At 42.8% G+C, this 26,818-nt stretch overlaps 3 protein-coding genes across 3 annotated transcripts; all 3 read right to left on the bottom strand.

The window, feature by feature from the left end:
• Window positions 1-5,735: 5,735 nt before the first annotated feature.
• On the bottom strand, window positions 5,736-9,435 carry rhogd (ras homolog gene family, member Gd). Its single transcript, XM_005719730.1, has 2 exons — window positions 9,349-9,435; window positions 5,736-8,734 (listed from the first exon to the last, which is right to left on the bottom strand). Exon 2 carries the CDS (start codon window positions 8,703-8,705, stop codon window positions 8,130-8,132), a length of 576 nt encoding a protein of 191 aa, XP_005719787.1. The 5' UTR covers window positions 8,706-8,734; window positions 9,349-9,435; the 3' UTR covers window positions 5,736-8,129.
• A 1,477-nt stretch (window positions 9,436-10,912) lies between these two features.
• LOC102192732 (serine/threonine-protein kinase pim-2-like) lies at window positions 10,913-14,837 on the bottom strand. Its single transcript, XM_005719944.1, has 8 exons — window positions 14,795-14,837; window positions 13,281-13,442; window positions 12,982-13,076; window positions 12,843-12,890; window positions 12,454-12,675; window positions 11,401-11,587; window positions 11,150-11,302; window positions 10,913-11,004 (listed from the first exon to the last, which is right to left on the bottom strand). The coding sequence occupies exons 1-8, from the start codon at window positions 14,835-14,837 to the stop codon at window positions 10,913-10,915; spliced, it is 1,002 nt and encodes a 333-aa protein (XP_005720001.1).
• An 817-nt stretch (window positions 14,838-15,654) lies between these two features.
• On the bottom strand, window positions 15,655-24,661 carry fhdc2 (FH2 domain containing 2). The gene is made up of 12 exons (XM_005719731.1): window positions 24,448-24,661; window positions 22,788-23,336; window positions 22,614-22,675; window positions 20,255-20,357; window positions 19,939-20,024; window positions 19,619-19,719; window positions 19,233-19,303; window positions 18,940-19,047; window positions 18,657-18,727; window positions 18,051-18,168; window positions 17,764-17,928; window positions 15,655-17,667 (listed from the first exon to the last, which is right to left on the bottom strand). Exons 2-12 carry the CDS (start codon window positions 23,250-23,252, stop codon window positions 15,748-15,750), a joined length of 3,270 nt encoding a protein of 1,089 aa, XP_005719788.1. The 5' UTR covers window positions 23,253-23,336; window positions 24,448-24,661; the 3' UTR covers window positions 15,655-15,747.
• Window positions 24,662-26,818: the final 2,157 nt, after the last annotated feature.

The following is a 26,818-nucleotide window of genomic DNA, read 5'->3' as shown; positions in this document are numbered from 1 at the left end:
TAAATGAAAACTCTCAAAGTATGAATCTGATTCTAATAACAAGGATAAAAATATCCATCAAACCATGTCTGGATCCGCTGGGTTTCCAAGTTGAAAATCAGGATAAGAGACAGCAGTAAATGTACACATTCTTCTGTGGAGCTACCAGAGAGAGAAAAAGAGACAGGGGCTGAGGGACACAGAACAAAGGAGGGAGAAGTTGGCAGAAACGTCTCCATGCTTACTTTGGAGGAGATGCTACCCATGGGAAAGTAGTATTTTTTGGTCAGAATCAGTTCTTGCTGGCTACATAATTGCAGCTTTAGCAGACACTAATGATAGTCACAGATGAAGCACTAACTGCTGTTTCTCAGCACAAAGAGCCTAAAATCAGACATTACTCTTTGTGAGGAAACAGCTTTTTAAACCAGCACATCATCTTTCATAAATCCAGCTTCCACATTTCATCAGCATCAGACCAGGAGGTTTATGTGTTGAGGGCCAAGTATAACAGTGTCTGCGTCAGTGGTGAAGTCCCTGTCCAGAAGAGGCTCAACTACAGAGGCTGACCTTTCAGTAACTCATAAACATCTCCGATACAAACATACATGCGCATGCACAGTTAGCCGGACAGTAAGCCCAATCCCCTTTCCCTCAAAAGAGACTAAAGACAATTGGATTAATGCTCAAACTGTTAAGCTTCACAGCTTATAGATCCTGAAAGTCCTGTAACAATGTCATCGTCAACAGCAACAAAACCACAACAGATATAAAAACAAATCAGTGGTAGATAGATAGATAGATAGATAGATAGATAGATAGATAGATAGATAGATAGATAGATAGATAGATAGATGTGCATTTCAACAAGCAAAAGTCCATAGTAAAGAGTGTGTCTGCTTGTAACCGCAGAAAAGGGAAAGAAAAGTGAGTTCAGATAGGATGAAAACGGGCTCCCTTCTCCTCTAGAAAGCATTTTCCACCTGGTTAAGTCACACAGTCTACCTTGATGTGAGCAGAACAGTGAAATCTGCTCCCGAAAGACGAGAGGAGTGAGATCAAAGCAACGCTGCAGGAGAGCAGCAACCAAAGCAGAACAGGACGCACATGGAGGCCACAGCACCACCAGCTCTCTCTTAATGGCTGAAATACATGTTGCAATGAAGCATAAGCAGCCCGCCAGACAAGAACAGTGTCTTGTTGCCGTAACTACGCCATGCACTGCGAGCTCAAGGGGATGAAGTTTGCAGAATTCAGAGCTGACAGCGTTTGGGTCCGGTTCAGTACATTGCTGTGACCTTTTGCTTGCTGACTGAATTGACAAGCTTGTGAAAAGGTTCTGCTCTCTTGCAGACAGATCATGTGGATAGCTAACAGTGATGCTCACCAGAAAGCATAAACAGAAGCATGGAAAGGACAAAAGGGAGAAAAAAAATGGAGGAATGTGGAAATATGCCTTGTTTAGACTTGAGTGCTCGGTTTCATGCTGTCTTGTCATCTTTGTGTTATGACAGCTCAGACAGAGCACAAAACCAAAGTTATAGCTGGTAATTGGATAGGGCAAAAGGCTCCCCGTGTGTGGTCAGTCACAAGAGCCATCCAATCTGAAGAAAGAAGCTCAATGATTTCGTTCACTTTCATCTAACCACAGCATGTCCGCAACAATTTTCCCTCTTTTTTTCCCTCCCCCCTTTTCTCGCCTCATCGGTCTAACCCTGCAGCGGTGTGAGCGTGCCACGGAAAAGTGTCGGCGTTGACTTGCTCTGGCACCTCTCCCCACTGTGGTGATACAGACATCAGTGAATGACAGCGTGTGAACAGCCTCTTGTGGATTTAGAGGGTTTGCACATCAACAATAGGCAGCCGCATTATACGGGACATGTAATCAGCACAGTTTTAACCTTGGCTTGTTTTTAGCGGAAGCCTCCCCAGAAGAGCAGTCTGAGCAAAAAAAAAAAAGGAAAAAAAGTGAGGAGAGCACTTGAGGACTTTCTGTTCCCAGGCTGTTACTTTAGCAATTCACATGCAGTTAGTTCTCAACCTCTAAGCTGCAAACCAACATAATTAATACTTGAATAGACCTGGGTGTCTATTCTTTTCTTTCCTCTGTTCGTGCCTCTTTTTATGCTCTCAAAAGAGCTCAGCGCCTGCAGGCCTTCATTTAAGCTCGTTCTGAGTTGCGAGGAACACTGATTTAAAAAAATAAATAAATAAAAATGAACTGCATGTTAAAAGAAATAGTTCAAATTTGCTGGAAAACATGCTTATTTGTTTTGTTGCTGACTGTTACCTGAGAATGTCAGTATCAGTGTCACGTCTGTGTGCTAAAAATAAAGTTTAGCCAAGAATAACGATGGAAAATGCTGGAAAACTGACACCACCTCAAAATCTCTTCGGCGTGTTATATACACTCACTGACCACTTTATTAACTGCTCCTTTATGCAAATATCTAATGAGCCAATTACATGGAAGCATCTCAGGGCATTTAGGCACATAGACAACCTGCTGAAATTTAAAATAAGAATCAAAATGAGGAAGTAAGGTGATTAAAGTGACTTTGAACATGGCATGGTTGTTCATGCCAGATGGGCAGAAACACTAACACCCAATTTCTAGGCTTTATTGAGAATGACTTTAATAAGAGACAATATCCAGTAAGGGGCAGTTCTGGTTATGATGGAGGAAAATGGCCAGACTGCTACGAGCTGATAGGAAGGCAATAGCAGATGGCAAACAGCAGCAAAAGACCATACCAAAGGCCATTCCTGTCAACTAAGAACAAGAAACCAAGGCTACAGTTCACACAGGGTCACAGAAGACTGTTACCTGGTCTGGAGCAAGCAACATGAAAGCATGGATCCATCCTGCCTTGTATAAACAATTCATGCTGCTGGCGGAGTTATAGCTTGGAGGATATTCTATTAGTATGCTTTCCGCTCAACTGAATCTAATTTAAACACCGAGGCCTACCTGAGCATCATTATCTACCACTTCCACCCCTTTATGACTGCAGGGTACCTGTCTCATACCTGCTCAAAACAAGAACCACAGTCACCACAACTCAATCCAACAGAGCACCTCTGGGAATTGGTGGAATGGGAGATTCACATCGTGGATGTGCAGCTGACAAATCTGCACCAACTGCGTGATGTCATCATATCCAACCTTGTACCTAATAAAGTGGCCAGCGAATTTACATAGACGTCACTCATTCCTTTGCAGACTCTGGCATTTTTCATCTTCAGCTTTCGCCTCATAGCTGTTTCTATTTTTGTTTTGTGGTGTCATATTTAGCTGAGAGGGGATATCTAGACTTTAGAAACGTAGTGAAACCACATGACAACAAACACATCTTACACGTGTGTTTATATGTGTGTGGTTGAGGTGGCTGAAGGTTATTGGAGAGGAGACTTCTGATGCTGCTCGCTTCATGCCTGAAATCTAAGCGTATGATGTTAAGTGGCTTAGTAAAATGGGACTGTACCTGAACTGAAAACACTTAAAATTTCCAGAAGAAAAACCCACAAAATTGAATTTAACTGGGCCCCATTAATTCTGCAGTACCAGAGATTCAGAAGTGCTGATGAGTCAATTTTGTTACCCCTGATACTGTTCTTCATTTTGTGCTAAGATAACCAGCTGCTGGTTGTGTGTTATCCATCTTCTGCTGTCAACAATTATTCTAAAACTGACAGCGTTTCATTATGGTAGAAAAATTCAGGTTATCTTGCTCCTTCATTTCTCCCAGAAATCCCCCACTCGAGCAGTTTGTCCACAACCTCCAGTTTTCAGGTGTTATTTACTGTACAGCTGCCGTCGTTCCATAACTGACACAGCACTCCTTCTCCTCCGCTCTGAGCCCTGTTTTGTTGCGAACACAGCCATCGGCCTTCACTCCCCTCTGTGTTCCTTTGCAATCTCATTCTGCCTCTCCTTCTGCTGGAACAGTTTGATTTGAATGCAGAACTGCAGCTTTCTCAGTCTCGCTGTAGCTGCAGGCTGTCTGTTAGATCAAGGCTTTTTGCTTTTTCATCTTTAGACAAGGAGAAGAGGAGGAATCTCCCAAGTTCCTTGACTGAATAGTGCTGCTCGGCCCTTTTGGCTTTAGTCAGAACATCATCAAACGGACAGTGTGAGGGAGGAAAGGAACAGGGGAGATTGAGGGCCGATAGACGGAGCTGAGATCAAGGTCCCGACGGGGGCCATCACTCCCACTCGCTACACACTGATGATTCACAGAGTGGATATCAGCTGGTTGGCTCACCCTCAGCTGCACATTTCTATCAAGCAGGCAGAGATGGAACAGAAAAATCTCACCTTCTGCTCCTGCGTTCAAACGGTTTTCTGACTGCGCAGCACGCAAAAAAGAAAACTACACTCACCTTATTTACAACAGACTGTAAACTGAATCTCCATTTAATAAAAACAGATTGGAAATATTCATATTAATTTTGGACTATTAAACAATAAAGTGTTATTTTCAACTGATTGGTGCATAGTGTGAATGAAGCTGGTGGTAAGAAACGACTCCCAGAATGCACTAGGGCAGCAAAATACGCGTTAGCTGTTTCTGAACTTCCATAACATTGTACACTATAACTTTTCAGCCAATTGCACTGCAGCTAGAGTCTCCAAACACATAGATCATAAATTCAACATTTTACAATTTTGGTAGTGCTCATGTTTGCGTTCTTTTATTCACTTTCTCACTCAATGGTTAATCCAGCACACAAATTTGGGGCTTCACCCTGAAAAGTCGTGCCCACTGCAGCTAACTGTTAATAAGTCTGAAGCTTTGATTTCAAGGTCTTGATTTTTTGGACAACACAACTCAGATGTTTTTAATCCAGCTTTGAATAACTTTAAATTCCAGTGAATTTATCAGCAGTGAAGTCAGCTACCTCGTTTATATAGAGAGAGCTATGAGGAGGCTCAAATCAGTCCTTTTGCAGTCCACTCGGTTTACAGTGGATCACCATAACCCACCCATGTTTTTTTAATCTGCCTGCATGTTGCAGAAAGAAACATGCCCATCCTTCATCATCATATTTGCTCATTCATGGCCTCCAGGCATTATTTTTGCCTTTAAGGTTCATATTAACAGAGCACAACTTACACAAGCTGTAAACATACATTCAGCACAGTCTGCCTTGTAAAGCACTTGTAGACAGACCACAGAGGAAACGGGCTCTAAATGCTGCTGCAGTGATGCTGTAACAAGCCTTTGGTAGCGTTTAACACATCCGTCATTTGTCACATCCACCAACCATAAAGGTCAAAGGAATTTTTCAGAGTAAGGAGCGCACTGAATTCTTAAACCCCAGAAACTGATTGAACTTGTGTGTGTCGGCTAAGTTGAATGATGGCCTGGAAACCAGATGGTATAGACCATTAACTTCAAATGTACAGAAGAGGGGGGGGGGAGAAAAGAAAGAAAAAACAATCTTTGAAGACTAGTGCTAATTCTGGATAATAAGCAACTGAGCTGGAGGGCTGTGTCCATCTAGTGTTTGGACTCTGTAACTGTAACATTAACATGAAAGATAGCATTACAGTATGTGTGCTACAGGAACATAATGTGGTTTCCTGAGCTGTAAGCGTGTGTAAATGTGTTACTCTAGTTTGTTCTGCACTTCAGCACGACTTTCTTCTTGCATTACATCCCTCTAGCTGCAAAGATCTGCACTGATTGCATGCAATGCTACAGCAAAACAGCAAGGAACCAAATCAGAGGAAGACAGTCATGGGTCATGGGTTTAAGAAAAAAAAAATTAAATGGTTTAAACCACCGTTTTATTTGGCATAATTTAAAAATCATTTCACTGTTAGTTCATTTATACAAATATGCTTTTGTTATTTATAAAACAATTACAGATTTCTACAAATCAAGTTCCCAGTGTAAAAGCGTAGTACCACGCACACGGTAGCATACAGCTCCAGGACACAGACACAGAGCCCACAGGTGTATGTTCCACTTTAACAGCATCATCTAAGTGAATTTGGGACATGGAAAGAAAAAAAAAAACGAACTCACCACAGATGACAGTTTTTAACATAACGTGCACTTACATTCAACTCTCCACAAACCTATCTGGGAAATGTTCACACATCTTCTGGCAGATGTCAAACCGCATCACTGTTATCACAAAAACCTCTTGCTCGGTTTGCACTTCAGTTATTCTAGACTTTACACCGGCCACAATCTAGGCTGACTTATTATATACCCGCTCAAAGGTGTACATGAAAATAACTATAGTAAAAAAGGGTTTCTATATTTGCTGCCAGCTGTAAGCAAAAAATAAAAAATAAAAAGAGCAGCTAGTCATTACAAAAACTATTTTACAAAAACGTATAAAAATCTTCAGATGTGACAAAGCACGTTCCACCTACACACCTTTTTGCTAACCATATGTGCAAGTTCCGCTTGTGCCTTATTCCACCATGCAATGCAGGGAACCGCAATCTGTTAAGAAGTGTGGAACTCAAGAGCTTCGTTTCACAAATGCAAAGACTTGCTGCACAAGATGTCAGTTTAGCACCTGTGTCTTGAAAAAAAAAAGTCTGCAAGATGAGTGTATTTACTGGCAGGAAGTAAGGCAGAGGGCTTCTGAAAATTCACAAAAATAAAACTCTTGAGTTGGGTGGGACCTGTGCTTAAACATCTTGTGGCACTTTCAGAGCTACAATGAGAAGCTTTGGGTTTGACGAAGAAGACTGCTATTGTCTTTGATTTAGATAAGGCACCTAACCAAAAAAATAAAGGCTCCTTTCATATTGTACAAAAACTTCTATTACATGATTAAAAAGGGAGCCATCACGGTTCTTCTATGATGAAACCAAGACAATAGCGTATTACAAGTATATAGCCAATGTAAGCCAGTTAAAACATATTGCTTTACTGATTCAGTTAAGCGGTGTCATAATTGATGAATTTCAGTGGAAGACAATAATGAAACTGAAAAGAAATATGGAGTTCTGGTTTATCAAATTGAAATATTAACTACAACACACATACCTCTTACTGATCAAATAAACAGACTATTACAAAAACATTTACCTTTGGCCGTACTTGTAGGTTAAAAAAACATTTATGGAAAAAAAAAATCATTTACAGAGTAAATTCACTATGATTAGACAAAATACAGCCTCCTTGACCACCACCCTATCAGAGAGAAATTCTTAGGCATGTTTTTAAATGGCACTCGGTGTGAGCTTCAACAGTTAATAAGTAGACAGAGAAGCTTCACGACAACCTGACTTCCTGACTGCGTAAGCTCCAAAACTCCTGTACCAGCATCAGTTAATTTGGCTGAGTCTTTATTACACCTGCTCCTCCATTACTGAAGAGGACAAATGGTGTGCTGCTTTTAATGGGTCTGGCTTATCTTCAAAGACCTACTGGTTCTTCCGTGTGGAGAAGTGAAAGAGCAGTGCGAGAGGCTGAAGGGGCAGCCTGCCAACAGCTCTAACACACCAGACTGAGCACAAGGGAATTGTAATAAGGGAATTTAACCTTTAATCTGTGCATTTGGTTTAAGGGCTACTGGCATTTCCCCAGGAGTCATCAAACCATGTCTGGGCTCAAACTGCTTGAAATTAAAACTTGTTCACCTTCTACTCGGCTGTTCATTACGTCTAAATAGTCAAAGTCAAAGCATCTTGATGGTAACCTTGCTTGAGACTCATGAGATGCAACCTAGGTGAGAATTTGAGGTAGTCATTAGTTCTCCACCTGAACAAAGGCAGATCTCTTCTCTCCAGTCAAACAGGGTAGCTTGGTTGGTTTGTTGGTTTAGATGTTATTATGGCTTGTGGCAACCATTATCAGCATTTTATAAGGCAAAGCAGAGAAGCTAAAAATGTAGAACAGATGTAAAATGAAACGTGTAAATATCAAAAGTTAAAATGCAAGAAAAATAGAGGAGAAACGGTCAGTCGCTCTCATTAAGGCATGGTCATTTTGGTGATGATGGCAACACGGCGAGATCCTCCTGGCGATGAAGAAGGAAGAAAAGAGTAACAGAGGAGCCAAAAACTGCCAGAGGTGATACGGAGACAGCCGATTGGTGACCTTTGTTCCTCAGCCTTCCCTTTGCATCCGTGGATCTCCACCATCCCCTCTCCACAGTCCAAATCTGGGAACCATTCATTACAAAAGCACACACTTTTCTTTTTTCTTTTTCGTGACTGGATACAACACTGCCCTCACAGCTTCAGAAAACACCTCCTTGACCCCATCCTGCAGCAGTGCAGAACACTCCATGTATTTAACAGCCCCAATCTGCTTGGCTAGGGCATTGCCCTGCTGCTGGGTTGTAGGGACCAGACCCTGCTCCTTTAACTTCTTCACCGTTTCTGCGTCACTTCTTAGGTCCTTCTTTGTGCCTACCAGCAGGATGGGCACATTTGGGCAGTGGTGAGACACCTCAGGGTGCCACTTGTGCCTGACATTGGCGTGTGAGGAGGGGCTGCCGATGGAAAAGCATATAATGAACACATTGGTTTGGGGATAGGACAGAGTGCGCAAGCGGTCATACTCCTCTTGGCCTGCCGTGTCCCACAGGTTGAGGCTGACAGTGCGGCCATCCACACTCATCTGAGCGCTGTAGTTGTCAAACACTGTGGGAATGTACTCTTCAGGAAAGGCATTGGTTGTATAAGAGATGAGCAGGCAGGTTTTACCCACTGCCCCGTCACCCACCACCACACACTTTATGGTCTGCATCCTGCCTACGACCACTGGGGCTGCAGCACCTGGCAACAGGGGGGAAAAACACCTGAATAACTGCTAACAGCAACATATACACATACTGTGTAGTGATAAACATGCAATTTCATTCCCTGCATGATCGTTAACCGGTGAAGGGATCATAACACAAGATATCCGTTTTATTAGCAGTACAGCTTTTCACCCAGTTAGCAACTGAGCTAACTGTCCCCGTCGTTAACTAATCGACGTAGCGTTCATCACCGTTACATAGGTACGCTCCAATTCCAGATGCTCCCTAATTAACAAACTTTATAAAAGTTGTTGTCCAGGAGAGGCCGGGGTGTGAATGGAAAACAAGAGGCGTTTTTTACCGGTTGTTTACACTTTACTGCTGTTCACTTTTAATACTAGGCGTTCCCCTAGCATATAGCTACTCTCTTACTAGCATCGAGCTAAGGAACTAGCGAATTTGGTGGCTAGCGAGCTAGCTAGTTAGCAAACAAGCTGAAACTTGATTTACAAGTCACTTTCTCAAAAAGATATGTTTAGGACCAGTTATTGCCCCACCAGCTTCTCAAAATTCCTGCTCAATTTTTGTATATACTTCAGAAGTAGTTTCGGGCTGTACGAAAGAAATATAACGGTTTTCATGACTTACCGCCACTTGGCTTTCGATCTCTTTTTGCCTGGTATAGTCAATCACAGCCGCATCCGGGGAGCTGTCTGTCACGTAAAAACCGACGTTGGGAAGTAATGCAAGCTGGTAATTGTAGTTCTATTTTGAGTCAGTCGTTTGCATAACACTAGATGGCGGTGTAAAGCTATTGTCATGACGTTGCACTCATGTAGCCGAAAAATATGCGGAGCCAAAGAGAAAAGTAAGAACAAAACGAGGTGAGTTGTACACTCACATTAACCAAATCACTTTTTACTTAAATTACACTTTTCTAACAGTTTTATTTTACTACATTACCAATATTTGACATAGTAACTAAATGCTAAATCAACTTTTCAAGTGCTAAACTATCCCTCCTTTACAATATGCTGTAGTATATCTCATTAATGCAATAATAATAATAATAATAATCATAATAATAATAATAATAATAATAATAATAAACTGAAATGGAAACATAAGTGCTTAATGTGGTCTGTTTATTCTAGTTAATATTCACATTAGAGAACCTCTTTCTTAAAATGTGTTTATTTAATATTCCATCCATCTGTTTTCTTCTCCTTATCAAATTCAGGCTTGTGGAAGGGGGGCTGGAGCCTATCCCACAGGGGAAGCAGCAGCGTTCACATATTTAACTTAATGCAGGATCAGCCTCAGGATGTTTGTGACATCTATGTAAGCATACAGAAGTTAAGCCAATGTGGGGCAGAGAGTAGAAGGGGTTAAATTGCTATACACAGGGATGCATTGGCATTGTGGCTTCAGAGCAAGAAGGTTCTGGGTTTAAACCAAAGGTACAGCTAGTGTACCTTCCCCAAGCCGATGTGTGATGATTTGTTCTCTCACAGATGCAGAAAGACAGGATAGTTAACTCCATGCAACATCTATAAATTGTAGAATGTAGCTGGCATAATACACAAAGAACAGTAAATCGCATAGATACACAGCAATATGATTGTATATGTAATGTGGCTCAGTGATAAAAAGAATCAAATTATTGTGATTATGTTGTTCACACTTTAGTCAAACATTTTCTTAGTCCTCCTGGACAGAAACGGTTACCAATGCTTTCCTCTCATCGTGGTGAATTGTGGAATTCGTTACCGGGCTTCTTCACTGCCCATTTTTTTTATTCCGCTCTCAAGACCAGCCTCTTCTTTTTGACTTTCAACACAGTTTGAGATGTTTATTTTTTATGTTATTGTTTTATACATTTTGAATTGTATCTTGTATTGCATCGATGCTTTTATTTGTTAATAAATTGTATTAACACAAAAGAAAATACAACATACATATATGTGCTTATAAACTGTAGAATTTAGCTGGTTTGATCCACAAAGAACTGTAAACCTCAGAAACATATGATGGTATAGGAAAATGTACCTCAAGGGTTAAAGGCTAATCCAAGGAATCAAATAATTTGCTTGTGAATCAGTTTATTCTGGTAATGAAATGCACAGAATTACAACATGGCTATTTAATTTTAATAAATACTTCTCTGTTGGAGCTTCTGCTCCATGACCCTGTATTTGTCAGAGTAGAGACGTCAGTTGGGCCAAGGATGATTTTTAAGTTCCTCCAGGGTTAGGCGGTCTTTATGGATCTGGTTCAGAGAACCTGACAGAAAATCCTTGCAGTCTTTACAGAAATAAAATAGAGGTGTCACATTTTTGTGTTCCTGTAAATTCACATGTGGATGATCGATACAGACAAAGGCAAAGATAACACAGAAAACACTTCAAACACAAATTGCAACAGGTTGGGGAATCAACATCCAGCTTACCGTCTGAAATGTCGCTACGTGTCCTAGATTTCGATTTGGTGGAGGTGTCTGGGAGTATGTAGTGCAACAGCTTATCCATCACAGTGCCTAGCTGCAAAACTGTGATGCAGTCTGCTGTATTCGCGTTGGATTCATACAAGTCCAGAGTTATCTCTGAAATCCAGAGAAATATTAATAATGGTGAGGAATTCACATGGACACAAGATGCATGGACAGTCCAGAACATTTGAACACTGGGACTGATAACCTACCACTTCTTCGAGTGACTGCTTCTGGAGTAAAAGTGGCTCCACAGCCAAAATCAATGTATTTCACTTGTCGATACGTTGAAAGATCAGCTGATACTTCAATCACAATGTTGTTTGCCTTAATGTCCCGATGAAATACACCCCTGGAATGCATCTCAATAGCTGCATCTACCAGCTTTCTCATTATATTCTGACGAAGAAAAGAAAGGTATGTTCAAGCCACAAGCTTTGCATTATCCATGAAAGATTGCTATATATATTATCTCACAAAAGTTAGTAGACCCCTCACATTTTTGTGAATATTTTTATTTTTATTTTTTTTTATTCTATCTTTTCATGGGACAACATTGAAGATTTGGCACTTTGATACAATGTAAAGTAGTCAGTGTAGAGCTTGTATAACAGTGTAAATTTGCTGTCACCTCAACATAACTCAACATACAGCCATTAACGTCTGAACCGCTGGCAACAAAAGTGAGTACCCCCTAGATGAAAATGTCCAAATTGTGCCCGAAGTGTTAATATTTTGCGTGGCAACCATTATTTTCCAACACTGCCTTAACTCTGTTGGACATGGAGTTCTCTAGAGCTTCACAGGGTGCCACTAGGCTTCTCGTCCGCTCTGATGATGACATCAGGGAGCCGGTGGATGTAAGAGACCTTGCGCTCCTCCACCTTCCATTTGCCCTACAGATGGTCTGGAAACATGGTTGGCCAGTCAAGTACCTTTACCCTCAGTTTATTTAGCAAGGCACTGGTCTTTTTGGGAGTGTTTTGGGGTTGTTATCATGTTGGAGTACTGCCCTGTGGCCCAGTATCTGAAGGGGTGTTCTCACTTTTGTTGCAAGTGGTTTAGACATTAATGGCCGTACATTGAGTTATTTAGAGGGGACACCAAATTTACACTGTTTTACAAGCTGTACACTGTTTATATTTTATGAAAGTGTCATATCTGCAATGTTGTCCCATGAAAAGATAGAACAAAATACTTACCAAAATGTGAGGGGTGTATTCACTTTTGTGAGATACTGTATTTCCTTCCTACCACTCACTTACCTTAACCTCACTCTCATGCAGAAACCTGTTTCTGCATTGCAGATACACATCCAACTTGATGTTTTTTTTCTGTCTTTCAAAGACCATAATAAGTTCGTTTACTGAGTCTAACCACTCCAGTAGTACTGGGGTAACATTGCTGCTTGTATTCTGTGGTCCTGCCCCAACTTTCATCAGCAATGCCACTTCCACGGGAACTTTGGTCATTTTACCATTAAGAAGCTTTAGAACCAGAGAAAATTTAGGTCAGTGTTCAAACAATGAATAATATGCGCCATGTGTTCAGGCAGGACATTTTCTTGACATGCTGTGAAATATTCGTGTTTCTCAACACAAACTTTCCAAAACAAAAAGCAAAAGTGTCAAGGGAAAGGACAAACATCACTTACCATTGGTAGGCGGTCGACACGATTCTGAAAAACATGTTTTATAACAACCTGCATTACAGAGAAAATGTGGTTTAGAAAAAGCACACAGTGCACAGGATTTACTAGAAGAACTGTGAGCTACACATATAACAAGTCATACTCGGATATTGTCTTCTTTGTGTTTTCCAAAGTAGACAGTCCGGTAACCTCCTCCACCCAGCAGATCCAGCTCTTCATATTTTGATCCAAAGTCCTCTACAGAGACACAAAACAGACATGGGGGTCTTGATTATTGCATGGAAAACAGCCAACATTGGCTTAGTTTATCTACACATTTATACAGGCTTTGTTAGAATGTCCCTACTAATTATCAGATGAATACCAGCTAAGCTTGGAGATTTTCTGAGGAAAACAGCCCTTTTTTCTGTCATTGCATATGGGATTTCAACATATTCTTACCTAGCCTATGACTGTTGTATGTGCTGGGTAAGGGGACATCAGTCTTGTAAATGGAGCGGCTGGACTCCTCCCTTGAGCTAGATGTTTTGCTCTTTTCATTGAGTGGCTCCTCAGTTTCATTGTGGCTAGATTTATGTTTGCCACTCTTCTTTGTGAAAGCAGCTGCAAAAACGAAAAGCAATTAGACCTCTGAACTCTACACAGGGGCTCAGAGCTGATCAATAACAATAAAACAAAAGTAAATATCTCTGAATGTCTTACTTACACTTGTCCTCAGCGCAGTCTTTCCTTGTGCTGCTTATGAATTGTCCATCTGGCTTCCTGTCTTCTGTTCTAAAGAACCAGGGCTCAGTGTGGCCTTCTGTGGTTTGAAAAAAATATCAGTTTGTTAATGTGATGTTGATGTTAATGTAAACAAAAAGAATCAAGCAGGTAGACTTATCCCACCTAGATTATTACCACCACTCACAGCACGTGGAGCAGTAACAGTTGGCCAAGATTTAAAAGACATTTTGACATTTCTTCAGATATTTTCTCTTTGCAGTAAACTCACTGTTGACATTTTGGCTTTTGCAAGTTGTCTAGTTGGAACTATGATATACCCTCTTTAAATAATGCTGTGATGACACCATAGAAATCTAAACTTCTAATTTATGCTAATCCTGTCTCCGTGGCTACAGAATATCAAGTCAAATATTTCACTGTCTTGTGTCACCTTGTTATTTTTGGTTTCTTTTGATTCCATATGTCAGATATTTTATTTTATTTTATCCTGATGTATTTTTATTTCTATGTTCAGCACTTTGGCCAGTGATTGATGTTTTCTAAAGTGTTTTTATAAAGAAAGTTGGTTGGCAAATGATTAAAGAGCAGGTTTGTGTAGCTACACCCAGGAGAAGTAGCGAGTCTGGGACAGAACATAGAGGCAAACAATGATTCACTTTCACATTATCACTCTTGACCAAACTTTTCCAATATAGGCCTCTCATTCTAAAAATAGACCCGAAAATATGCCCATATTGCACTTTCAATCAGTCTAACTGCAAATGAGGAAGGCTGTTCCTGCATTTGCCCATTTAAAGAGAGGTCTGCAGACTTAAATTTCTCTGCATACAAACAGACCATAAAAGACCCTGTTGTGTATCTTTTGGACCTCATCCTCTTTGATGAGCAGCAGTCTTTAAGCTCATATATCACATATTCACCTTCAGACAAGTCATTATTCCCACTAATCCAGTGCATTCAGATCACTGCAGAAAGAAGCTAAAAAGAGGGATCACTTTAGACTGCTCCGTCTTACACCCCTGGAGATCTGCTGTTGATGTCACCACTTATACACTGTGGCAGGTTAAAAGGCCAGCGGTGACCAACAACCGGACACTCGAGAACACAAAGAGGCACCAGTTTATTGCCTTTCCCAAGAGGTTCTGGCGTCACCGAAGCCTATAAAGGGAGAATTCCCACTGGGACCCCTACACCCACAGTCACCCTCCACCCCACCCCCTGCACCCCACTATTCTGCCAGGAGATTCCCCGGGACGTCTGCAGCATTTCCATGACTACAACCACTGACAGGAATGGGGGTGACTGTGTCAAGAGATGTAGCAAGAGGGAGAGAAAAATGGAGGGGTGACAAGAAGACAGCAAGAGCTGCAGCTGAAAGCAAATGCATACTGAACAGACACAATATATTTATATTTTAAAATAAAGAATATATACTGACAAGCACATTTCTCAGACAATAACAGTTTCACATCGCTATCTTTATTTCTCTTCTGTTGTTTACAAAACCATATAATACAGCGAATAACAACCACTGCTATTCAATAAACTTACTCTTTTGATATAAAATAAGCAAAATAATAATAACAATCCCCCAACAGCCTCTTCTTCAGTTTATAAAGTGCATCATAATGATGAGGCCTCACCACAACAGGATGAATAGTTCAATATTGTACCGAGTTCGGTTAGGACTGTAAGACAGCCAAGTTTGAGAACACCATGATCACTTAACAGAGAGGTCACAGTATTCACATTTGGACGCATTCCTAAAAAAGAAAAAGGAAAAAAAAAAGTGTTTTGTTCCATACAAGAGACTGAAACGGTTTGCCAGATTACACTTCTGGCAGCACACTTGTACATACAAGGCACAGAGTAGTGTTGCATTTTATTACTGTGACTTAAGTATCAACCTGTTCTACAACTGGAGACAGAGTTTTCTTGTCCTATTGCCTGCAAAGGACACAAATGGGTGTAAATAGAGGTAGACTGTAGAAAATCCCCTATCCTGTGAAACAAGAGATGAAGTATCCCCGATGCTCCCACCTCACGGTCCTATTGCACATGTAGAAACCGAGCACTCAGACTACACATGCATGTCACACAAATCTATTTTTAATGAGCTCAAACAAACAATCACAAAACTGTAAAGGCAGGAGAAGTTTGAGGAGGCACTTATTCATGTCCATCACCTCCACAGGGGCTGAGCAGCAGGAGCGGTGGAGGTGGCAGACCCTCGGGGCATTTTGGGCCCAGGTATCCTTGAAGCTGTTGGGATTTTAGAACTAGCAGGAGTGGGGCTTGTGCTTGTCGTCTTGGCAGTTTTATTTCGAGCTGCCGATATGACAGCCGTACGTATGGTCTTGGCTGTGGCCGAGGATGGGCTGTGGGCAGTGCTAGGCTGACAGGGAACCTGAGACTCTGAGTTTGGGGCGAGGCGTTTGGAAACGCGGAGAGGAGTGCCTCTGATGAAAGGTGGCTGGGTGCTGCCAGAGCCTTTCTCTGGCACAGATCTGTTTGAAGTCCTGCGGGCCAGGGTGGGCTTCCCCGGAGCCTGCGCCTCACTTACAGTTCTCTCCCGTGTGCTGTTACTTCGCTTCACCTCAGCCGCTCGAGAAATAGGAGATGAACGCATAGACAGACTACGAGGAGTAGCAAGGCGGGTAGGAGTTGATGAGTTTGTAGGGGGTGGGTTTCCACATGAAGAATCTGTTTTAGAGCGTACCCTGGGAATGCCCGTGCTACTGGAAGGGCCTGTACGTGACACAAGTCCCCTCTTGGCTCCTATCCCACTGCGTACAGGGACCTTCATGGTTCGAGCCTCTTCCTTTGATGTCAGAGACGCTGGGGTCGACCCCTCTCGAAGGTCAACCTCCCTTTCTTTCCTCCACTTGGAGCAAAGGCTCGGTGTTGGTCGTGGGAGTGGGGAGCCTGGGGGTGACAAGGCGTCATAGGATCTAAGGCCTTTCACCAGAGTGTGGCACTCCAGCGTTTCACCGACACGAGAATATGACCTCCCCGTCTCCCTCTCGGTACTTGGCAACTCAGGATCCTCCTCTGGTTGTGACTGGCTGAACTCCGGTAGACTGGAGGGCATCCAAGTCTCCTCCGCAGGTGTGGACACCACATCTGTGTCTGTCCGGTTTGTTAAAACTCCATCAGGCAAACACGTCGCAGCACTTGGTTCAATAGAGGGTGTGTCTCTCGTCTGTGGCTGCGACTGCTCCTCCACTGGAGCGCTGACAGATGACTGCAGTTTGGTCTCAGATCTGGAGTACCTAATGAGCCCAGTACTGTTGTCACTACAAGACTGTATTCCACTTGTATGAACAGATGGTTGTAATTCCTCATTGACACAAGAGCTGTTGGATTTTGAGTGAATAGGATGATTACTGGGCATTACTGGCAGGCCAAAATTCTGCCTGTAAGTGGAAGTTCTGCTTTTAACACACTGGGTTGGTTTGCTATGAATAGAATTAGAGTCTGTATAGGAACAGTTAACTAAAGCCATGTTTTCATGTGAAAAGTCCACGTCTTTTTCAGTTCCCGTTAACTTGGATTGGTTTTGCCTCAGATAAGAAATACTCTCAGGTCCATGTTGTTTCACAACAAAGCCACTTTCATGCTGAGAATGACTAAATGTTGCTGCTTCAGTGTTTAATTTTGTTTCTTGGCTGTGCCGAGCCGTGCTCCCTCGGCTCAGGACGGGTCCTTGGTCAATGGGGGAACACATGCCATCAGTCTCTGGAGAGCTGCAGAGAACAGCAGAGGTCTCGTGGTCAGAGGAGCTGTTTGAGTGATAACTGGTTGATGTCGGGCTGCTGCCCAGCTCAGGGAAGGGTGAGTTGTGGAGATGGCTATCGTTGTGAGAGTGTTGGAGGTATCTGCGGGAATCAGAGCTTCTAAGACTACGACGGCTCCAAGTGTAGCTTAGATTCCTCTCTAGGAGTTTTTCCAGCTCATCCTGGCTCTCCTGACTGGGAGGCTCTCTGGCGAGGCTCAGGCTCAGGTCTAACCCAGTGCAAACTGCCAGAGAGCGACGCTTTTCTGCCATCTCACGTTGGCGTTCCAGACGTTTCTGTTCTTTCAATTCACGTTCTGCATTTTCCTATGGAAAAATGAGAGAGAAAGGATAGTTGCTCACTCATCTTTAGCATACAGTTAAAGGTCCTATGACGCAATTTTCCTATCGACAGCTTCTAACCTGGACTGCTCTTTGGAAGCGGTGGCAAAACAAATGAAAGACCCTGCAAGCCTCCTCCAATTTAAAAGTGCTGTCATCTTCACAGAAAAACTCCACCAGAGCCTGACTCGACATCTTCATACCCTCCACCTCGTCCTCTGCCTCCTTCAGACGCTCTTCAGCCACCTGTAGATACATTTTACATGAACATATTCATTACCCCTTCAATTAAAGCCCCAAAACTTGAACTTGAGATAACCTGCCTCAAGTTGGAGACAGTCCATTTAAAAATCTAATTTTTTGCACACCTCCAGGAAAGGCTGCGTCTGCTTCTGAATCTCTGCCTCAGTCTGTATATTTGCCTTGAGGGCCGCAACTCTGCTTTTTAACTTGGCCAAGTCATCAAGCACAGACTCTTCACAAAACCTGCAAAAGGAGGAGAGGACAAATACATACATGCAATCATTTTGTGAACTGAACAGAAACAGGTGGATAAACTGTATGTCTCAACAAAGGGTGAATAGTTAAAGACTGGAAATAAATGATTGCACATGATCGAAAGTGTCTAGGAATTTGTCATAAAGAAGCAGGAATTAAAATCTGCAAATGAGCAAAACATGTCCCCTTTAAATATTCTAGCAAGAATGCAGGAGCAAGGGTGCAGGAATTGAGAGTCTCGGAGAGATAGTCATCTCTTAGCACCCAGCTGTAGTCATCAATTGAAATAAGAAAAATGGTCAAAATGTCCAGCAGCTTAAGTAGTGGCCATCATACCCCACTGTCAATCATGCATCTTTTGCTGACAGCTGGGTGTTTTGTTGTTTCAGTAGAGTGTTTGAGGTATTATTGTCATTAACAATGATCATGCAGACTAAATAACAGTAGGATATAGATTTGGGGGAAAAAAGACTGACCTGGAGGCGGAGCCAACATGACCTAGTTGGCTGGGAAATGATAGTAAACTCTGGTCTTTTTTCACAGCTTCCTGTGGAGACAAACACATGATTAATCATCCATTGTTTCAAAGGAAGCAAAACATCATTTACCAATGGTGAGAAAAATCTGACGCTCTGCAAAGCAATCTGGTTTGAGGGCCTTGAACTACTTTTTTTTTTTTTTTTTGGAGCCAACACCAACTGTATTTCTTCAACTGAAAATAGCTACTATATTTCACGGCATCTACATTTCAGATCTTACCATAGCAACAAAATGCAGCAAATTCATGCCTGGCTTGTTGGCTTTGGTGTCAGCCAGCTTCAGCAGCGATGAAATTCGAAAACCAGCAGCATTTCCTGAATATCCACCCTGAGAAGACACGCACAAGGTCAAAACAAAACACACGCACAACACGTGACAGCTTTAAACAAACAACGATTCAAAACCCAGGTGCGCAGTCTGAACGGCGCCTCTGAACACAAACCCAGACCACTAGCGTTTGGGTAACTGTAAACAGATTAAAAGAATCGAAAGGGAAATAAAGAAGCACTCACTGCATTCATATAGTTCCCCGCTTTGAGGACCAGACGAAGGATGGAGTGTAATTCTGGGCAGCTCAGCAGTTCTAGGAGCATAAAAGACAGATTTAATACTGTGCCTCACGGTTGAAGGAGTGTGAATGAAGCGGACATGAAGGGCATGAAATAAGTCAGCAACTTTGTTCTGACACTTAAAATGACTATTGCACTACACCTTTATTTTAAAAAGTTGCTAGCAGCAGGTTACTCCTAAATCTTTAAAGTATTTAGCATCCAGAATAAGTCATCTCATTTGCATCCTGACTCCTAGGATTTCTGCAAATACAAGCATTTAAAAAAGGGCAACAGGGTTCCCAGATCTTTATAGTGGCGGAGTACACAACTCCCTGCTGTTATTTTACCTCGGGCTGCTTCCCTCAGACATCTGGCTGCCACACACAGAGAGGTCACAGCAGGGTCAAACTCTTGCTGCAGGATCATGGCATCCAGACGAAGGCGAAAACTGGTGAAGGAGGGAAAAACAGGGGAACAGATTGATCAGTGGAGAGTGGTGATTGATGACAGGCACATCAGGCACTGCACTGGTTAAATAAGCAGTCGATCATCAGTGAAAATCAATTTGAAAATAGGAGTTAAGTTCTTTTGGAATACTTTTTTGGGTAAAAAACAAACAAACAAACAAAACGAAACCCCAAAAACTGGGGGTTGATAAAGAGCGTACCTGGGGACTTCCACCAAAAGCAGCATGAAAAGATCAGGCTCTCCAAGCCAGCTCCGGTCCCCGCTGAACTTCTTAAGGCGAGACTCCTGACGGAGAATAGAGGCTGGGTAAAGCTGCCAACATCCCATTAACAGTCAATTCCACTATCTCCTAGTGTGGTACTTCTCTAAGAAACACAGACCACATCACATGCAACATGGTGTAATGGCTAACTCTTGATCATTCTAAGCAGAGCCAGATGGTGAGTTAGAGGAGGGCGGGAAGAGAGGAAGAAGCTTGTCACTGTTGCGTTTGTATGCCAGAAAAGGCGCTTTACCTCCTCATTGTCAGGCAGCAATTTACAGAGCTCTGTGAGCTTCTCCGCTCCGTAACGGCCTCCGGCGCCCTGCCTGATATCCTCAACTATCTCCTTAGCCGGCCTGCGGAAACACAACAGACACAATTCAGCATGACGTCATTTGCCAAGCAATGCTCTTTTCAAGTCAAGGTACAGCTACCCAAAAGAAATGAGTACAATCAGCTCCAGTTTTGCAATGATCGCACAATAAAAGAGGCTTATCCTGTTCTTATCAGTCCGAGTGTCACGGAGGGAGGGTCAGTTGACGCCACACTGCAAAGTAGCATATCCACTGGGCAAATAAAATGCAGACATGCACAGACGACGGCTGAAGGACAACGGGGTGAAAGAGCAGACACTGAGATGACTGGGTGTTTGATCTCTGTATTCCTTTCTGCAAGTGACACATCTGTCCTCCATTTCAGCAGTTTTCCCATTAGCCTCTCCCCAATTCCCACTACAGCACATCACAGGCACTAAAACTACAGTTTGCAGCCTTTATCCTCAAACAAACTCATCTCATTCATGGCTCAGCTGTCACATCCGAATCTTATTGTCTAACACCAACGGATAAAGATCGACCTACAAAAACATGTAAAAGCAGTGCATGAGGGGGGAAAAAAGAAAAAAAAGGGACATCTATTTCTAAACAGAAAGAGCTTTTGTTAATTGCTCCAACAAAACCCATTGAAAAACCAAACAATCTAAATAAAAGGAGGAAATAATATTGAAGGGGGGCTACTAAGACACTGATAATACAAAGACTTGATTTTGTCTACACTCCACCCACATTTGAGCAGTAGCTCTGTCTGTCTTCAGACAGAGGGCAAATAAACTTCCAACTAGACAGATGTTTGTGTACAGAAGAAGCTCTTTTCACATAATGGCTTCCCCTACATGTCTCAACAGATCTAGTTTAGAAAAGAAAAGGTTTTCAATTGAGTCTCTTGGAGGCATGACAATCCCTAAACTTGGCATGTCGTACTCCTGCAGTTTAAAGTACACGTAGTTCTGCTAAGTAGATATCGTTTGTTAGTTTCATTCCATTTCAGATGTTAAACTGTATGCAAATGTATATACATGACTATGAAACCTCTCGTTCACTGCAAGAAGTGCAGCTTTGTTTGAGCCAAGCAAACATGCTAATCGGGCTTTTAGATGAATATGACAAGCCACCAGTGAGGTCTCTCTCTGCAGGGGGGGGGGGGTAGCTTTAAGATTAGACACTCTTTAAGGGCACCAGCAGGTGCCGACAGGCTAAAGCCAGCTGCTTGTTTACCACCCTCCTTCAAGATCCAAGCCAGTTGTTCAGGGTACACCACCTCCTCCTCCCTGACACCAGACATCCTCTCTCCTGACGAAGCTTCGCACTTTAACACGGACACCTGTCCACCTTTGACATATGGCCACTCTCTCCAGTTTAACTCAAGTCAAATACTGCTCCCTTGGGCACTGCTGTATGCATCCCACTTCAAACGGCCTCCAGTACTGGTGGCGGTTTGATGAAATGCAGAGAAAAGGCCTAGCTGTTGGCACTGCAACTAAAAACATTATCCATGCAATACAATTTACTTCCTCAGCTACTGTTTAACCTCTGAGATGTCAACACACGTAAGAAAAATCACCATATGCTTTGAACTAAAATGGGCAAGGACTTCTCCAACCGACAGCCCAAAGCGCAAAGAATATCAAGTACATAAAGTGATATGAAACAGGAAATAAATTACAGTACCCCCACAACTTATATAAGGTGGGACAGCCAACAATCTTAGGTGCCTCTGTGATGTAAAATTGGTTGGTTCATTGACAAGAATATTAGGCAGTCTGCCAGAAGTTATTCTTAGGCCCTTATCTCTTTTATGATGCACAAGAAAATCTCCAAACTTAGATCCTTTTTGCTCTTAGCTGCTGTAAACAGGTTGATTCCTGCATCAGGCAGAGCTCTCGTCACATCTGCTTAAACTGATAAGTGGCAATTAGGAGATATGAACAGATTACTGCTGTACTTGTTAAACCACTCTGACTGCCTGATAACTTCTACTTTGCTTTTAAAATTATTACTTTGAAAAAGGCCAAATTAATCCCTTATGTAAAACGGTCTGCCTATTGAGATTAGACTGGCTACATCATTAGAGTCCCTTGAACCTCTTCTTAAAAAGGCCTTTATGAATGTTTGCTCTGTAGCTGATTTCTATGCTCCTTATCTTCTTTCCTTCTGACCCGTTTTGTTTTATTTATGATATGTGCTTCTTTAATGAGGGTTTTTTTTCCTATGACCTCTTTGTTCTTTCTGTGAACCAACTGAAACATTTCAACAGTAAGAATTTCTTAGGCTTACATCTTGAACTGACGTAGAAATATTCCAATGTTCATACTGCGTTTGGAGTCCAATAAGGAGATCTGTTTAGAAAAAAAAGAAAGAGGACAAAAAGCAAAGGACACATTGTGAGAGCAAGAAAAACAAACGAGCCCAATATTTTTTAAAACAGTCTCACCATCTACATGATCTTACCTCCTCTGAGCTATCCTGAGGGGATCTGCAGTGCAGCAGTGAAGAGCGCCGTCTCAGGGTGCTGGTTCGGTCCCGAGGCTTACTGTCCTTCTGACCAAACAGCTCATCCAGGGAATGGAGGTCTATGGGGAACTCATCTTCATCTGGGGCCGCCCCACTCCACACGCTCTTTCTCCCCTCCACCTTCTCTTTGGGGATGCGCTCCCAGTTCAGCTTCCTCAGCCGGCTCCGACGAGCGCTATCCGCCCGGCTTAAAGGTGAGGATGAGGAAGAGGTGGAAGCCGTGGGGGGAGGCGGGGGAGGAGGCGGCGGCGGTGGTGGTGGAGGTGCTAGAGGAGGCGGTCGAGGAGCGACCAGCGCCGCGCGCGGCTCCATGGTCGTCACTTCCGCAGCGGCAGGAAGGGCAGGCTGTGTTCCATGAAAGGCACGAGATTCCTTGATGGCCACACTCAGGTTGATGTGCATAGAGGCAGCCGGGCTGTTTGAGGGAGGGTCAGTCTGCCTTTCTTCCAGTGATCTCTTGTCCAAAGGTCAAGCAATAACCCCAGTCTAGGAAACAAAGCAGCAACAACAACAACAACAACTAAAAATCTTATCTCAGACATTATTGAAAGCAGAAACAGTCGGTGTAGAGTTTTGCAACTGAAAACCAGTCAGGCAGCTTCCAACTAGGCCAGTGAGCTCCCATGACTTCAGCCTTACAACTGGTACGAGCTAAAAATCTGAGCCCAAGTTCAACTTTCAATGAAAGTTCAAGGCTTTTTTTTGGGAAAGCATTAGCTGGGCAGGATGAGCTCTTCCCCCTCTGCGACCTGTTTGAACAGCTTGTCCCATCCTGTTCAGTTTCACCTCACTGAATGCGCGCGCGCACACACACACCTCCACACCGCCTTTTCCTCTTCTAATTAGAAAATATGGAGACCGGTGAGGTAAGACGCACAGTTAACCACAAAGCCCAGAAATAAATGCTCTGCAAGCTTCTTACGTATTCCTTCTTCACTTTGGGGAGGGCATCATCTGAAAGTGGGTTGAACACGCTTGCACCAGCAGGTTTTTAAGCAGGATTAGTAATGCAACTGAGAATGACTCAGAAGTTTCAAAAGTCTGGGTTCAAGGGAAACGCTTTAATCTTTACACGGCTTTGGATTTGGGGAAAACACACACACACACACATCCTCTCGTCATTTCTCGCGTTCTCCAAATGAATCATAAGGTTTGGCAAACTTTTTTCACGGACGCGCTTGATTTCCAGTCTGTTCCACTGCATGCCGCGCGGGCGCGCTGCACAAACCGGTAATCTCAGTCTCCATCATTTAATGAGATATTCATCTTGACAAGCGAAAATATTATCTGACAAATCGTGTTGCCCAAGAACTCGTGGGAGGATGAAATGTTACATGGAAAGTGAGCTTTGTTTTTCTACATCAACGCAATAGCATCCGTTACTTTTTCATAAGAACGCTCTTAAAAAAGAAAAACATTTTTTAAGTTTCAAAAGATTTCTACTGTTGACATTTAGTGCATTTTTTTTTATAACCTGGTAGTTTATCTCTGTTATTTTTGCGTAGATCTAACTTCGGATAAACATTCACTTCATGTTGCTCGACAGTATTCCAATTATTTAACACGTCTGATTCTGGTCCTAATCAGGTTTACTTACCTGCAGTTTCCGGCCACAGTTTCCAGTGAAGTTGTTTTAAAAAATAAACTCCAACAAGAGCCACAGCTAGAAACATCGAGGTCTTAATTTTTTTTTAACATATATACATTTTTTTCCTATGTTGTTTTTGTCCCGGTAACTTGTGCCACTCCACTCGCTGCACTCCTCTTGTCTTTCCAAACTTGCAGGGAAACTTCTACACTGCACGACGCGAACGCGCAGGCGCACGCCCCCCACGCTGATATGCCTTTATTGTATCCTCCCAGTTTTCCCATGGGCGGATTTAGGGTTTTTTGAAGTTTTTATTAGATCATCTTTAATCCACTTTCAGATTTTACAGATCCTGCAATGGCGATAAATTTATGAAATGCTTACAGTTTTGGAAAGGATTCAATAAGGTGTTAATATCTTAAACAAAATCAATAACTCAAAGCCTTAACTTCACATATCACTTTAATCTTTCTTTTATTTGACTTAATACCTCAGTGGCTTTGTCTACAAAGTCCGCATAAGATTGCATACGGCACCTTGTATTATGTCAGGAGCCCTGCCGAAAACTTGATAAGTGTCTATTTCAGAAAAATCATTAATGTGGGCAAGACCTCTGATGTGGGAATTGTGCAGAAAGGCTTGATCGTGCTTTGGGAAAGCTTGTGGGGTTTTTTTTTTGGGGGGGGGGTCAGAGCCTGAGAGTTGGACCAAAGGTCCATCAGACCTGGGAATTATGTGTGTATCTCTTCCCCAAAGCACAGACGGAGGTTATAGGTGAAAGCGAAGAGGCTAGATGTCCCTGTGGTGTGCTGAAATGGCCCAGGTGTTTGGATGTGGACTCATAACACCGACCTTTCATCTGAGGTGCCGGAGCACCCTGGCCCATGTCACCTGGTTATCCTGAGTCCGGCTCAGATAGCCCCTCTCAGAGGCCACGCTGACAGGCACTCTTCATCACTTCTGGGGCTGTGGTAATTAGGAGGTTACGACCCCAAAGATCTGTCCATTGTTGTGCCTGCGCAGTAGAGCATGTTGTAGTGTACCGTGCCAGAATAAACCTCTCTCAGGAACTTCACTTTCTATTCAGTAACTACTTGTCAGAGTACAGTGTATTTCCCAGAATACAAGGAAATGCCACTGTTGAGAGGCAGAAGCTTTATAGTCCATAAAGAGTCTGAACAATCCGGCACAATTCCACATATTCTGACAGGATTCATGCAACACAGCCAGTGTGACAGCAATTAATGAATAGTAAGGAGTTAACTTGGCTTTCCTTGCATTCTCCACCATTGCAAGGAGACAAAACAGCGTGTGATGTGTACAGGCCCACTTCCAGCCGGTCCTCTTTGCATAACAGTGAGCTTCGAAGCCTGTGCTTCTCTTGGTCTATTCTTCAGTGAGTCAATGCGAATGTTCATGTGCAAGATTTGTGTGTGAGCCTGTGTAAGTAATCAGTGCATTCAAGTTAACCAGCCCTTTGCAACATAGAAGAGCGTGTAACAGAAGTGTTTTTCTTCATCAATACTTCTCTGATGTCTTTCTGATGCTTTACCCTGAGTGGAAAAAATGAGGCCCAACACATGAGAAGCCAGTGCCAACTACCCCGTCGCTCAGCCTTTAGTTTAGTGGGGTCGTTGCACCCATGCAGCAAGTGTTAGTCCTTCGCCATCTCTCCCTCTTAATCTCTCTTTGAAGTCTCAGGGGGTTATGTAAAGGTGAAGGCTTTTAGCTGCCCACTCCCCTACTGTATACACGTAAGCGTTATAGATGAAGTGTTGACACTAAACCTAAATAATGAGAGGTGCACACACAGAGATAAAAGCACAAAAAATGCTTTACAGTACTTTAGGAATGGTGATTTCTTTCTATGTATAGACCTCTGTTGCAGTTTTTCACACTTCAGAAATTAATCCGGATGTCAAGAAATCAATACGCACGCACGCACGCACGCACGCATGCACCAGATGCCCTAGTTATTAAGTGTGCAAAAGTGGCAGTAAAACTGTTCCATGTGAAACTATTGATATCGCCGTATGGGGTCTTAGTGTTATTCTGCCTCTGGTGAGTCTGGTCTCCCTCCTGGGGTCCTGGCAATTTCCATGGCGAAGTAAATAGGTCAGTGTGACTATGGCTCTGCGGGAGTACTAAACACGTGCACAGACATGGTGTGCCTATGTGTGCATGAGAAAACTGCACGTGGATACACACACCTGGGTCAGAGCCCATTTGGTTTGGGGAGGTACTTCTAATCAAACCCAGCTTTCCTTAGATCCTTCTTGGTTTTCCAGCTGCACTCAGATCACGTGCAGTGACCGCAGTCTCTGGCTTTGGTCAGGCCGCTTGATAAGGAGAGACAGGAAAAGACAGACAGCACACATAC

Source organism: Pundamilia nyererei, unplaced genomic scaffold (genome assembly GCF_000239375.1).
Source record: "Pundamilia nyererei isolate P.nyererei 1_Seehausen unplaced genomic scaffold, PunNye1.0 scaffold00001, whole genome shotgun sequence".
Classification (NCBI taxonomy): domain Eukaryota; kingdom Metazoa; phylum Chordata; class Actinopteri; order Cichliformes; family Cichlidae; genus Pundamilia; species Pundamilia nyererei.
This window is presented reverse-complemented; position numbering and strand designations above follow the sequence as displayed.